This window comes from Pagrus pagrus, assembly GCF_965226575.1.
Source record: "Pagrus pagrus genome assembly, chromosome: 2".
Taxonomy (NCBI): Eukaryota; Metazoa; Chordata; class Actinopteri; order Spariformes; family Sparidae; genus Pagrus; species Pagrus pagrus.
The window spans coordinates 21413601-21428959 of NC_140186.1; the positions used below are offsets into that span (position 1 = coordinate 21413601).

The 15359-nt window shown below is 42.4% G+C and overlaps 1 protein-coding gene across 6 annotated transcripts in view; it reads left to right on the forward strand.

Annotated features, from left to right (window-relative positions):
• prkcaa (protein kinase C, alpha, a) overlaps positions 1-15359 on the forward strand; it is a 158456-nt gene that overhangs the window by 57566 nt on the left and 85531 nt on the right. For all 6 annotated transcript variants that reach the window (XM_084343985.1, XM_084343986.1, XM_084343983.1 and 3 more), the window contains exon 3: positions 1916-1998. In XM_084343985.1, the coding sequence (XP_084200111.1) occupies positions 1916-1998 (83 nt within the window). The remainder of the gene's footprint in view (positions 1-1915; positions 1999-15359) is intronic.

Consider the following 15359-nt stretch of genomic DNA (forward strand, 5'->3'; position numbering starts at 1 on the left):
AGAGGGAGTATGCAGAATGCACAATACATGTCTCTCTGTGTAGCATTGCAGCTGCAAACAAACACACACACGCACAGAGCTGCTGTTTGTCCAAGTGTCAGTGATACAAATGTTGCTGCTGTTCAGGTGGCAGAGAAAAATGTAGTTAGGACCACAAAAGGAAGAAATAATATGTTGGCCTATTATTGACCAATGATTTCTGCATGACCAATGGCTCAGTATGTAATTTACAGAAATATACAATATATAAAATATGCATAAACATTCATGCATATGCAGACATGTAAGCATAGTTTAGTGTGTGGCCCAGATTCATTATGATGATGTGCATTTTGAGAAGACAGAAATTATAAACTTTGTGACTTATGACCCGAGCACAATCAGGTGTGTCATGGTGTATAGACCTGATTCATGAGCCACAATTTATTGGAATCTAATAAATAGCTTAATGTTCTCTGCACATAAAAGCTATGCAAATGGGCTGTTACATTCATAAATATCTGTCTTTATTCATGGTTTTAGGCGAGGCAGCTCTGTGACAGGACAGATGGTGGATGGAGTTTTGACTCATGCCAAAACAACAGCGATCACAAGTCAAAAATAATAACTGTGCTCACATAACAGCTCTGTCATTACTCAGTTTGTGTTTGCATGTCAAAATTGTAATTTAGTCTTTTCAGCTGAAAGAGGACATAAATGGTTATTTAACTGGTAAATACACAATGCATGAATGGAACAGTTGATTGAGTGGTGATGATAACAGGGATAGATGATGTCAGAGGGTGTGTGATTGGTCATTGCAGCTGTATGTTTTACGCATCACATCATGGTCTGTTCTGTCCATCACACCTCGACTGAAGCACTCAGTTATTTGTGTTTGGGCAGAGCTGTTTGTTAGGGATGCGGTGGAAACACGAGAGGTGATCTGTAGGTGGATGCATGCACGGGAATGAGACAGGCAGACACTTTGTGTAGCTTTCCTCCTTTGTGGAAGCTGCAGTGAAACTGAAAATCTGGCAAAAGGTCTCTGGAAATGCATCACATCACCAATGCAACACAAACCACTAATGGAGTCTACTCAGGGTTACTCAGTCCTAAGTGAAGACTATTGAAAACTGCCAATTCAGATGCTTTCATCTCATGCCGCAAGTGTCGGCCTTGAAAACATCAAGTCTGAGGAAGAAAGGGAGGGGCGTGCTCGTCGATCCAAAGGAGAATGGGCAAAAATAAGACTTATCTAGACACATTTGTGGTGTGAAGACAGAACAGTGAGAATGTACAGTTTTATTATTTATACACATACAGTTGTTTATACCAAGCAGCACATGTAACTACCTCCCCTCACCCTGTCTCGTCTTAGTGTCAGACTCTTTTTGAGAGCCGGTAACAGGCGCCTTCCTCCACTTTGCATCGGCTGCTTGCTTGGCTGCAGACTACAGTGCACTCATTGACCTGGCAGTGAGAGTGACACTGAATGCTCTGACAGCGTGTAGGCCTGCATGTGTGGTTTGTGCATACACATGTGTCAGTTTGTGGATGTGTTTGCCTGTGTCTGAGTGTGCTTCGAGTGTATGCAAAAGTGTGTGTGGTGTCTGCTTTAGCTGCTGTCATGTCAGTGAGGAGGTGGCACTGTACTGTGCAATAAGAGCAGTCAGCCTGCAGGCAGGACCGGCCATCTGGACACATGGTGCAAGGAGCCCAGCCCAGACATCAGTGGTTTTTCAGTCCCTCTCAGTGTTATCAGATCTTGCCTCTTTCTGCTGTCTGTCAACAATGATCAAGTGTATTTCAACCATCACGCTCTCTCTCTCCTTTTTTGTTTCCTCCATCTGTCTGTGTATTTCTTTCTGTCTGAATCTGTCTCCACATCTCCCTCTCTTAACACTCTCCTCTCGTCTCTTTTCTTCCCCTGCAGTTTGCTGTTTTGTGGTCCACAAGAGGTGCCATGAATTTGTCACGTTCTCCTGCCCAGGGGCAGATAAGGGGCCCGACACAGACGTAAGTAACCAGAGCCCAGCTGTTGCCTCTCACGTGTGTGTCTCGTCATTGAAGAACATACACAGTACTGTCACCAATATATCAACAAGGCCTGCCTCTTTTCCTCACACACTTTGTCTGGTTGACAGCTTAGCTGCGATGTATCCATTTTGTATTATGCTCTGTTGCCACACATTCCAAACATCTGGAGCTGCAGAGTGCACATTACCTCAATTTCAGGTTGAACAATGTGTAGATGGTTGAAGTGATATGATCAGCCCTCTTTATTGGGATGTTGACAACAAGCTAACTATTGACAGCAGCAAATTGACTCACACATAAAAAAAGAAAAATATATGGAGCGCCCACCAGCTCAGGTGGTAGAGCAGGCTTCACATGTCCTCGCTGCAGCGGCCCGAGGTTCGAGTCCGACCTGCGGTCCTTTGCTGCGTGTCACCCCAGTCGACTGTGACTGTTCAGTCGACTTATGATTGAATCACAGCAGCAGCAGGTGGCTAATTCGATTCATTCAGCTTTAATGTTCCAGTCGAGTTACTATGTGACACCTTTAGAAGAAGTGATTTAAATATTCCACTTAGTTGAGTCACTGTTTCTGAGAAGAACTGGACATGAGATTATTCTCTCCCTTTTAATAATGTTATCAAAAACAATATGTTCTACTCTAGGCTGTGACTTCATAACATACTGACAGTGACCTTTATCCTCAGAAGAGTTATGGAGACCAATCTGTATCTCTTAATTATAATTACAATTTATCCAGGAGGACTCGGTTCACACAAAAGCCGGCCCAAACTCTGGCCCAGAGACAGGTGGGAAGTGTAGGAGTGGTGGCCAAAACCAACACACCTGCATCTGTCATGGCCAGACTGAGAGATACACATAGTCTCAACAGCTGGCTGCCTGCAACTGTCTGAATTCATGAAAACACTAAAAAGAAAAATCATTTTAACAGTACTCCCAGTTTTCTGAGCACTCTGTGGAAATGCTCATTTGAATTAGCCTCATTTATACAAAAAAGGGGGCTTTAACAGTAATGTAGTTTTCTGTTGAGGGAGACCTACAGTATTATGCTTTTTGTTTTTTCCTTTCCTCTAGTGTTTTATATATGTTCTTGCACATGTAAAAGATCTTGAAAGTTAATAAGTCCACACCAACAGAAGCTCCTCACTCCCACAGAAAACACAGCTCCTGAAACGCCTCGTCAGTAGCCCCGCCTTTGATTCCGTGACTTTGTGACATCACACTACGTCACAATATCACACAATTGCATAATTTCTGCCTAGCGGCTAGTTTGGCCCATAATAATTGATTCAGCACAGCTTCTCTGTTGTTGTTAGCAATGATGGCTCAGGCGTGTGTGAGCTGACCAATCAGAGCAGGCTGGGAGGGGGGCCTTAAAGAGACAGGAGCTAATAGTGTTAGCTAGAGTGTTTCAGACAGCGGGGGAATACAGTGCTGCAGCACTGGACAGTATGCAAAAACTGAGGTGTTTTTTGAGCATTAAAGCATGTAAACATATTCTAGCAGTAACCCAAAATTATATCATGAACCTGAAAATGAGCACATGTCTCCTGTAAAACCATAAAATGCAATTTAAAGAATTTCTTTTATTGGATTATCAAAATAATTTGAGATGCTCACATTCACCTTTTCCTCGGCTACTAGTACCACCTACAGTATATGCCATCAACCACGGCTTACCTACTCGGTAAGTGTGAAACTCCATTTACATGCCTCCTTGCCTGCCGGGGATGCGTAGCCTCTTGGCGTTGCAGCAGCTCAGCCCGGCCTCTGTAACTGGAGATATGTCAGTGTGTCATTCAAGATCATCAACCCAGACTCTTTAAATAGAGCACGCCGCGGATGTCACGGAAGCCATAACAGCAGAAAATAGTCTGAGCCGGCCGGGGGATTCTTGATTTGAGCAGGCGCTGAGGTTCAGAGTTGTGAAGGGACTTCAGGTTCATCGTTAGCAGGACGGTTGAACTTCAATGACCTTTGACATCTGTGTGTTGTAGTTATCCCAGTTGCTCAGAACAGGAGTACACGTATTTAATCTACATTATTTATTCCTGTTGGACACATTAAAATGTTTAATTAAAAACTGCAAAGTTCTACCTTCTCCCAGTTGAGGTTATTTTCATTGTTAATGTTGCTGTAAAGTAATATAAATGAGCTCAACATCTGTTTCCTGTGAGAACTCTTATAACCCAAAGCTAGTGTGCTGATTTTTGCTGTGGTGAAGCAGATCTCATGTGGCTTTTTACTTTAATGCTGTTCGTCATTGCCGGACTTTATGCAAGGATAATGTGCTACATACTGTATCTCATACACTAACAGTGCCTCACATAAAACAAAACCAGAAATCCATTCCTAGTAGAGCATAAATCACTTCGAGCACCAAAGTGTTCAATTATTCTCAGCCTTTTGTTCACGCTGAGACTCTGTACAGTTCTTTATAAACCTGCAATTTATGTCACAGCATGGCCACCACCAACCCTGTCTCCGTCTTTAAGACATTTTATCTCGTGTCGTACTAAAATATTTGATGCTCCAGTTTAATATACATTTCTGTGCACTTAATAGTACTGTTGCCAGGGGCAACCACACATATTACATGGCTTGCTGCCTCCCAGGCGTGCAATCCAGGAAGGCAATAACTCCCATGGCCAACAAATATCCTGAAGATCTGCAGTATCCAGGCTACCTGCATTTTATGACTCATGTCTGTGTTTTATAACTCCCCCCCGGATGAAACAGAGCCACCAGATCTTTTCAGTAGCAAACTCATCACGAGCAGCTAGCCTTGGTTTGACGGGGCAGGATTACCATGAATACATTCTCCTCACAGCAACAGCCTCAAGGCGCTGTTTCAAGGGCGGATAAAGGCTGCACATACTCACACGTGAGAATCGCTAGCAGTTGTGCCACAGTGTGCACATTCAGTGGTGCATTTTGAGATTCGGTGTGAGGCTGCCAGCTTTTGAGGAGAGAACTAACACTTGATTTGTCTCCCAGTTTCACAGGGATTGGAGCAGATATCTGTCTGGTCAAACCACTAGATTCTGTGAAATGTACATCATTGTTTAGGGCTGCAACTGACAATTATTGTCATGTGTTGATTATTTTCTCGATGAATTAATGAGTTGTTTGCTCTATAAAATCCCTAAGATATTCAGTTTAGTGTCGTAGAGGAGTGTGGAAACCAGAAGATATTCGCATTTAAGAAGCTGGACGCAGAGAACTTTGACTGTTTTTTTCTTTAAAAGAAAATGACTCAAACCGTTTTAGCGATTATCAAAATAGATGGGTATTAATTTTATTGCTGAGAAGTATTGATTAATCCTTGCAGCTCTAATATGCAGAACTATATTAATAGTTAGGTATCTTTTGATGTAGTTGAATTTGGACACTTTTCAGATTAGTTTGGTTTCGGCTGCATGCCTCAAGGCAACAGAACGCTGTATTTTTCAATGCAAACCAAATGGCTAAAGGTCTTCAGACAAATAATCTGTTTAACAGAAATTGCTATGAAATTACATTAGTTTAAACCTGTAACCACCGCGAAATGGAAATTTGGCCTCAAGCTGGTGATTTGCAGTAATCTGTAATAGTATCGCTTGTAAGCACACTCCATGCTAGTACCAATTAGCCTGATTAAAGCACTTAATTTAACAAAATGTTTTCGTTTGACTGCCGGGTGTAACATTACCAGCAGGTCGAGTAAGTTCAGTGCTTTACAGGACAAGACCATCAATAATGCAAGAGCTTCCCGTTTCACTACAGGGACTCAGCAGATGAAACTGAGAGGTTTGATGTGCTTGCGTTTACGTGGGTGTGTGGCTGCTGCATCATTGATGTCCACTTAACCGGTGTAGCACATATGACCCGGGGCAATCTGCAAGTCTTTTTGCACTGATTTCCCCTCTGCTTGCACACACGAGCACACACACACACTCACTCACGTATATTCAGACAATCACCCCTCGCCCCTCAGGGCTGTTCCGATAGCATTGACAGAGTAACAGAGTTAAGCAGCAGCACAGTGCCCTTTCTGTCTCCTCTGTTCGGAAACAGACAGAACTGACCAGAGGGTGACATGGCAGCCTGACAGAGCTCAGACACAGAAATACACAGAAAATACTCCAGTGCCATTTTGAATGGCGATATACTGTATGTAAGGATGTTCTTCACAATATTCAACAGTAAAATGGTGTCGAAAACACAGCCTCTAAATCTCTCAGTTAAAGTTTTGCAGTCATAAGGTGTAAACAGTTAACCTGAGAGAAATCTCATTTGTAATATTAATGAGGAATGCCGTCGGCAGGAGTGATCTAATATTTAAAAGGGTAAATCACACCGGAGGAGATGGTTTTGGCAGACTCCAGCAGCTCTGGGAAAATAAGGTGTTCTGGTGGCGAGGCTTGGGACACACACCGTCTCATGACAAGGACGCTGCTTGGCAATTGGAAACGAGATTAAACTGGAGTGGAGCTAAATTACATCATCAGTGCCACAGGCATCTTAGGTTGTCACAGGCAATGGAGCCTTTCATCTGTATTTTTAGTCCATTTCCTTCTAGTGAGGGTGTTGGCCCTCTCTCTTAGGCAGGCCTGTATGGGCCAGACGTTCTGTCTAAACACCTTTTCATGGTGTTCACCTTTCAGCCAGCCAAGTCAATGTCAAGCCAGTTTTATTTATATAGTGTCAATTCACAACAGTTATCTCATGACACTTTTTACTAAAGCAGAACATCTAGACCATACTCTTTAATTTACAGAGAGCAAGCCTTCCCCCACGAAGCAAGCACTTGGCAACAGTGGTGAGAAAAAACTGCCTTTTAACAGGCAGAAAAGTCAGTGCCAGTTGAAGGAACATTTAGACTTCTAAAAGAAATCTTTTTATACCTTTTTTCTTTTTTTCTGTAATAGAGTTTTGGGTTCTGGTCTTTGTTTGACCTAAGGTAAATCAATGCCTTTGCAGACCATGCTGCAAACACTTAAAACTTGTTGCTCTTACCTGTTTTGATCAGAAAAAAGCGCCCTGATATCCATGTAGTCATAGTTTTCTACATTTTTCTAAATATATAAATGCGGGTAATTATTGTTATTTCAAGATTCGAGAAATTCACCCAAATATTTTGTGATTGTCCACACCTTTTCTCACGTAGCAGTATTCAAAGTCTGCTTGCCCGAATATAAATCTTCCTGGTTATGCCTTTGTGACGTAATGGCCCTTGTATCAGTGTCTGCATGAGTCAGCCTCCCACCCCTTACTGTGTCGAATCCCAGCACATGCTTTCTGCACACGCCCCTGTGGAAGCCTCGGCACAAACGCTGCTACCAAGGAAACATGGTCACAAAGAAACTCGATGCTGCATATTTCTGCTTAGTGCACTGATTTTATTTTGGTGTGTGAGTGCTGACATGTCCTGTGGAGCCCTGTGAGGCTACGCTGTTTTAGCAAAATGAGATCATTGTACACTCAAACATGCCTGAAAACACACGAGACGTGCACATAAAAATCACACTGTAAGAAGTGCCCGACTGGATTATCTTCATGGCTGGTAGCTTGAGCTGCAGGCCGCAGAATGTGCACATGAGAGGAGACACATCACAGATACTCATGTCATCCTACAGGGAAAATGAGAATGTACTCTACTCATATAGTATGTCTAATGAAGTTTGGCCTCTTTCACCAAGCTGTATTCATTGTCGAAGAGGAGCTGCCCAGTTGATGATGTGTTTGGAAATGCTGCTGTGATGTCCTCCTCACATGCTCACAGTGTGTAAAGCTTTGTCATCTGATATCTGCATCAACACCAGTTGCTCAGAGTGCATGATGGATGGGAAATCAAGAATAAGGGTGAAAATCCTTCAAGTTAAAGGTCCCATACTGCAGAACGTGAGATGTCCATTTCTTTTATGATTATAAAGCAGGTCTAGGTGACCTGTGAAAGTATCAAAACTCTCAGCTTATGGAGGAATGCCTTCAGATGAGCCATCAGGACTTCCGTAAAGTTGTGATGTCACAACTGTACAGTCCAAGCCTCCAGCCACGCCACCAGCATGGCCTCCTCAGTAAAAACACCGGAAGAGCAGATGCAGAAACACGGTGGGCGGTGCCTGCTCAGGCCTGTGAGAGCGACCAATCAGAGCAAACTCGGCTATTTGAGATGGGGGGCTTAAAGAGACAGGCACTAGTGCCTTCAGACAGAGGGTGGATAGAGATGCTGCAGCTGTAGACAGTGTGAGGAAAAATAATGTATTTTTTGAACATCAAAGCATTTTAAGATTTTCTGGTAGACACCCAAAATACAAGTATGAACGTGGAACTGAGCGTGATATGGGACCTTTAAAAAATGTGAGCTATCTGCTGATGAGGGGAAGAGTTTAGAGAAGAAGTAGGAGGAGAGGGAAATGGAAACAAGACAAAATTCCCAGATAACAGAAGCAGTTAAGATAACATGAAGCATTGCTTGAATGTCAGGTCCTGTGCAGGATTTTATTTTTGTCTGCTGTAATGTGCTGCTGCACCCCACACGGTTACAAAAGTCCTCCTGATGGTTATTGTAGACGCACTGAAACTAGATTTGATGGGTGGTCATTTTGTTTGGGCTCAGGGTATCTTCTTTTATTAGCACAAATTACTTCAGTCTATGGTAAGTGATTATTGTTTTTAGCCAAGAAGGCAAATTGCATCTATAACATTTTGGGGAATCACTAATTCATGATCATCCTCCCAGAATGGACCTTTTTCTTCTCTGCGGAGGCAAAATGCAGCTGGTGATAAATTTTAACGAAGTCCCGGTACATTTCCTCAAAATGTTGACCGTGTTGAATGTTTGTCGCTTATGGCCTTGCAGTCTGAAAGGAGCTCATAAACTTTCTCATCTCAAACCCTGAAGGAATTGAGTCTCTTGAGGGGACACAAGCTAACATAAACAAATGTGTGGGCTCACAGAGGCATTCTCTAAACCATCTTGATGATATGTGTAGATAATATCATACAAGCCACAATACAGATTTACTTTGATTTAAACGTTAAGCTTCTGTCGGTGGATGCTGAGTCAGCCACAGGCAGATGAGAATAGATGTTGTATTGAGTTCCCATGCTCTGAGAGGGACAAAAATAAGAACTCGAGGAGTTATTAATCTGTCTGGGAAGTGTTTATAGAGTTGGGCTATGGATCTTAACAGGTCTCTTGAACTGTCTCCGCACAGATATTTATGCACCGCAGACACTGCATAAAAACAGTGTAAAAGTTGGGTTGCTGCTCTCGGGAATCTGCATGATGATTTAGTGGTTGTTTTAACCTGAAACACCGTGACTATTATTTCAGACAAAAAGAGCTTTAACTTTGCACGTAAGTCTTGGCAGAAGACAAGTGGGAATGAAAGTAAGCAAGTTCTGGTTGCTGTTGTTGTAAAGCAGGTTGAATGTGTGATTGTGTTCCCTGAGATACCGGAAGAAATCGATTTCTAATTACATTACTTCACAATGGTACTTTTATCCTCATGTGATTATGAGGCCACTGCTGCTAAGACACAGCTGATGTAAACAGATAATTCAGTTCAAATACTCTCCTGTGTTCTGTCGAAGTCACATTGCTATTAGCATTGTCCGGGCATGTACAGTAAGTGCTTACTGCTGGTATTGATTTGGTTTTAAGTCATGTTACAGTATGTAAGTAAGTTAACATATATAAATATCTTTACGTAACTGACTGAACATAGTTACTTAAACTCAAAGCATGACCTTTTCCTAAACCTAACCAAGTAGTTTTTGTGACCAAACCATAACCATCTTCAACCCAATCGTCAGAGTAAATGTTAGCTTAGTAAATTTCTGCAAAGCAGATATAAGTTAAAACGTTTCTTTGCGTTGCAACTTCACGTTTGCTTAGGTTGAATTTTCTATTTCTCTGTTGTCACAACGCCCTGCTAATTCTCTGGTTATGTTAGGGTTAGGAAAACACCTTGGTTTGGCTTAAAATGCCTGTTTTGGTCACCACAATCATTGATGGAGATGGTCCGACTTCCATTGAAAAATAGTCAGTTTTGGTCGCCACTAAAACAGCTGGAAATATCCCCAGGTGTCCTTAAAAATATCCACTGGTGTAGCTCAAACTGTCGTTAGCCATTTGGCAGCCTCCTTGGCTTGTTATAACGTCACCACCATCCGCTCCGCTTCCTGATGTGAAAGGTGGCTTTTAAGTAATAATATGAACGTGATGTGCCACGTTTGGTACACGTCAGCCTTAAGCTTGATTTATGCTTCTGCGTCGCGGCGACGGCGTAGCTACGTCGTCGACGCAGACCCCTATGCAGACCCTGCGCCGTAGCCTGACGTGCGCCTCCAAAAAATCCTGACTACGCGTCACGTCGACGCGTCGAGACGCGAACGGCAAGGACTGGGATTGGTCCGCTCAGACCGTCATTCCGGCAGTTGCTTTTCCGGTCAACAGTATAACAACACCGCCAGTTACTTCTGCTGCTTGCATGCTTGTCTCCTATTGCTTGTGAACTCCATGCTTTGTGAGATCCCAGCAGGGCAGGAGGAGTATTGGTGTTGTGCAGCATGTAGCTTGTAGCCCCACACTGTGACCAGAATGCTACACAGCATATCCGCTCTGACCGCAACTGCAGTGCAAGAGAGCAAGAACCCCCCGAAACCAATCCCCCCACCCCCACCCCCCCTCGCGGCTTGGCGGTGAATTGAACGCGTTCCCTCGACGCAGAACTTCGAATGCTCAATGACGGCGTAGGGTCGACGACGTAGCTCCGCCGTCGCCGCGACGCAGAAGCATAAACTAGGCTTTAGACATATCTGTGGTTTGCAAAAATGTTAACTGCTAACATTATATCCTGGAGACTGAGATGACCGTTTCACAACATTAATAACAGGCAAAATATCATAATATGTGATTATATGTGGAATTTCTTTTTCCAGTGAGCTTTATTTTGAAAGTCTAACCTCAAGTTGCATATGTGTTATTGCTAACTTGACCCCGGAGCCTTAAGGTAGCTGTAGCTTGAGGCCGCTGACCAAGCTGCCATATGTGATGAGTGGGAGATGAAAACAGGAATATTAACAAAACTGTCTTTTGCTGTATTGACACAGTTTTATTCAACACATCGTCACCGCTTCTCTTCTTTTATATGTACCAGTAAGTGCAATACTTGATGCAAGACTTCTTTAAAAGATTCTTCCTGGTCCAGAGGCAGTAAGACTTTGACATACAGTCAGAGTTGGGATGTGACAGCGTTTACAGGCAGGACATTTTACACACCATTAATATGATGACAGATTAATATCAGAGTGCATGCTCTGGACTCACAAACACAGCAAACTGTTACCTGACATTTATGAATTATTGTGTCATGTCCAAAGATGATGTTTGTCATTAAAATCACTCAGTGTCTTTTTAAGTGTCTTAATTGATCTTTTTCACACATTGATATCTGTACCATTGATATAAACTGATTTACCCAGTAAGGCTGTTAATGGACAAGAAATTGCACACTGTGTCTGCTGCTTTCACAATACGGGATGATTTTTTAAATTTTTTTATAACTGAAAATGAAATCTTAGACTTATTTGAAGCCTATTTTCCTTTTATCATCACATCTTCAAATGGCTTTTGGGTTTTAGTTTTGGTCGATTCACGCTAGGCCAAAACTGCAGTTTTCTTTTTGATATCTTTTATACTTTTTTGATTGATATAAAAATTGTGAAATGAATTGTTACATAGATTATAAGAAAAATAGATCCTTTTACAAAATAAGAAATCATTTTTTGTCACTTTTCTCTTCAGAAACATGCCATTGTATCCACTGATCAGTGATGACTTATAGTTGGATAGAGAGTCCTCTGGGCTGCCTACTGTTGGTATTTATATGCTTGTGGATCCTAATGAACTCTAACAGATCTTCAGTCTCTCTTCCTAATGGTCCGTGACGTGCCTGTCTAAAATGTGGTTTGATCAAGGCTATGCTGTGGGGAGACACTGCAGAAGGATGTAAGTGCTTACAAGTGTGTGTGTGTGTGTGTTGTATGTGGTGGAGGATAAAGGATGGGTGGGTGCACTGGGAGCCGCTGAATCACTTCCTGGTGAATCGTTTCCCATTGGAGAAAAAGCATTAAATTACCATTGTTGCAGTGTTCAACATTTGTGGCCTCGACTAAACTTGTAATGAGAAATGCTCCTGTGTTGTCATCTGCTTGACCGTTTCATCACCGAGGCAGTTCTAGAAAAACGATTTGATCACAGACTCTATTTCCTCCACAGCACACATACACATACATGCAGATAAACACACAAAAACAGTCAGCAATTACTGAAAGCAACTTATTAAGATGATGTACACTCTATTAATCTATTTTTAGTTGCTAAATTACAAAGACACTGTAAATCTATAACTATAAATACATAATGTTTCCTACTTACAGCCGTATGTGGCTTACATGGATTGATTTATAAAAAGGCATGTTACACTAAACCTCTAATGTCCGTGGCAAGAAGCACTCAAACAAGATCCTGTTCATCGTTCTTCTTTGAGGCAAGTTTGAAATCACCAGTGTCACCGCCGGCCTCATCAGCCACCTTTCATTATCACACTCTTTGGAGAGATAACCTTTATCTGGAGGCTCTGGCTTTGAGTGCCGACTAGCTTAACAGGAAGCCTAGTCAGGCGATCAAAGAGATAATGTCTGATCCTTGGTCTTTGTCAAGCTTTAGTATACAGCAGCAGGTATAGGTCTGCAGCAGAAGACATCTTCAGAAGCTAAAAAAATATATTAAAAACCTGGTTATCTCAGCTGAAATTATTCATATTCTTTTTTACAGATAAGTGTGAGGCTAAGGTATCCTTGTGGCTGATGTATGAATAGTGTAAAGATCTGAAGATATGGACTGAACAAAACTGTCTTTCCACTGTGACCTTTCCACTGAGTAAAACTTTTGTGTTCAATGAAAGGATGGACTGTGGAGTTCATTGTGTGAGAGCCTTTTCCGAACCCCTCTCTGGTGGCTCTGCAACAGGGTCATTCGCCTGTTTCAAACCTGCCGGACTCACAGAGAATCTTTGTAGAGCTGCCTGTTCACACTGACAATCAGGACATATCAGCCAAAGAAGAGCCAAAAGTATAGTTTCTCTTTAAAATGCGTTGCAGCCACAGCTTTCCCCTTTCAACAAACGCGACCCGAGTACTGGTTCTGGGCTGGTGCTAGTGCTGGTTCTGAGTTGGTTCAACCGGCAAACCTTTTCAGAAAACGGTTTGCTTTTCCTCGGGCATTAGAGCCAGCATAAAGTCAGATCATTCAGTCACTGTATACGTCTCCATTTCCCAAAAATACTAGGAACAACAGTGGTGGACTACATCAACTCTTTACAAGTGTGTTCCTGGCTTTCCATGCCTACATTGGCATTCAAACATGACTGCTCCTCTACCACTGTTGCTTCGATTTGGCGTCCATAATGAAAATCTTTTGTTTGTTCTCCCATGGATTAGTCAGAACACGCCACACTTGCTCTGGTTTTTAAAAGTGGTGGTCATAAGCGTTTTCGGTTGGTCCTTGGTTAAGATAACCCTACCCAGCCCCTGACATAAGCCGTTCTTTGTTCTAGACCAGCAAAGTTATGGTGCCACTCTGGAACCAGTTTTCCTGGTTGAGAGCCAGTTCTTTGGCTATCGAAACACAAAGAACTGGTTCCAGAGTGGGCACTGGTTTTGAACCAGCACCTGAACTGTCTTGGTCGAAAAAGGGGTAGTTGATCTGTTTCTAGTTGAGTGAGACAAGTTTGAATACTGCACAGTGGGTTCAGAGGATACTGGACTGGGACTGAGACACACAATGCCCTGTTTGACAGTTTTATTGCAGTTTGAACAACAAGGCACTGCACAGTGCTGCATTGTTCTCCCCCTGATGTTTTCCTGCCCGGAGGAACTCTTTCATTGCAGTTATTGTAATGTAGAACTTAAAGAAGCAACGTCACAGCCACTGGGGATTGTCTTACTGTAAGTCAAGAAATCTTTAACCACGCTCAAGTAGTAAGGAAGGTTGATGTATTGTGTACTCAAGCACCTAGGAAGCACTGGGCTTCTTAAGAGTAAACAGTCAGTATGATGGCAACCACAGCTAGTCACAGTTCCTGCCTCACACACACACACACACACACACACACACACACACACACACACACACACACACACACACACACACACACACACATTCCACCAATCCCACTGAAGGGTTGTTTACAGCAAGTATCTGGTAGCCAGTCTTGCTCCAACCATGCTAAGTATTACAAATGACCAGCACACGGGAGCGATGGAACTGCTCTTGACCCTGAAACATCTTGATGTCAGAGTTCCTGCAGGAGAAGAGTTTGTCTTCACCACTGCCTGCCAGCACGCTACAAAACCTATCCATCCCCACAACATGTGACATCAGTTTTGAGCCTTTTAACCATTTGTGTTTACGTTTTTGCACGTCCATCTCCCAAAGCACCCTATATGGTGCCACAAAGGAATATATTTTTAAGGTCCTGTCAGGCAGATGTGCTATAACTGTCCTGCATGTCAGTGCATACAAAAACACTTGAGATAGAAGCCCGAGAGGCTCTGAAGTCCAAACTCGACATTGCATGTAACAATCATGCCTGAAGCTGAACCAGCAGTAGGTCTGAAGCTCAACCCCAGAAATAGAACGATACAAGTTGCAGATAGGTCAGCCTGCCTCCCTCATTCTCCTTCTGTATCCCAAGAGACTTCTTTGTACTTGTGTTTGGTATTCATCACAGGTAAATGACTAGAGGTTTACCTGCATTGCGACAGGCGAGGGCTAAATATTTACTCAGCACTCACCAAGCAAACAGCAGTTGGTTAGAAACTGGAAAGTTATCATTTGGCAGTAAGCTGTGCAGAAGCTGGATAGTTGCTGCCATTTATAGAACCAGCCTTGTGCTGAAGGTATTTGAGGTAATTCAATCCCTGACTTTAGAATGTAAACCACTGTGAATAAAGTAAATTATCAATGTTGATTTGTGATTCAGCTGATTACTGTAGAAATGAGTTATGTTTTAACAAAATGTACATAATCAAGTTTATTAGATTTGAGCTTAGATTCAGGCCTGGTCTCCACTTGTTTACAGCATGATTTGAAAGAATAATGAAACTCAATCTGACTGTTATGTATTATATAAACGTTATTTAACGTAAATAACTGTAAGTGAGAAATGAAATGTCAGTATCTGAAATCACAGCATCTGAAATAAAATTGTACTTGAATGGTCAAAGTCAAAGCTTTTTATTGCCAATTATGCGAGGAATGGGTCAATAAAAGCTTTTATTGCAGA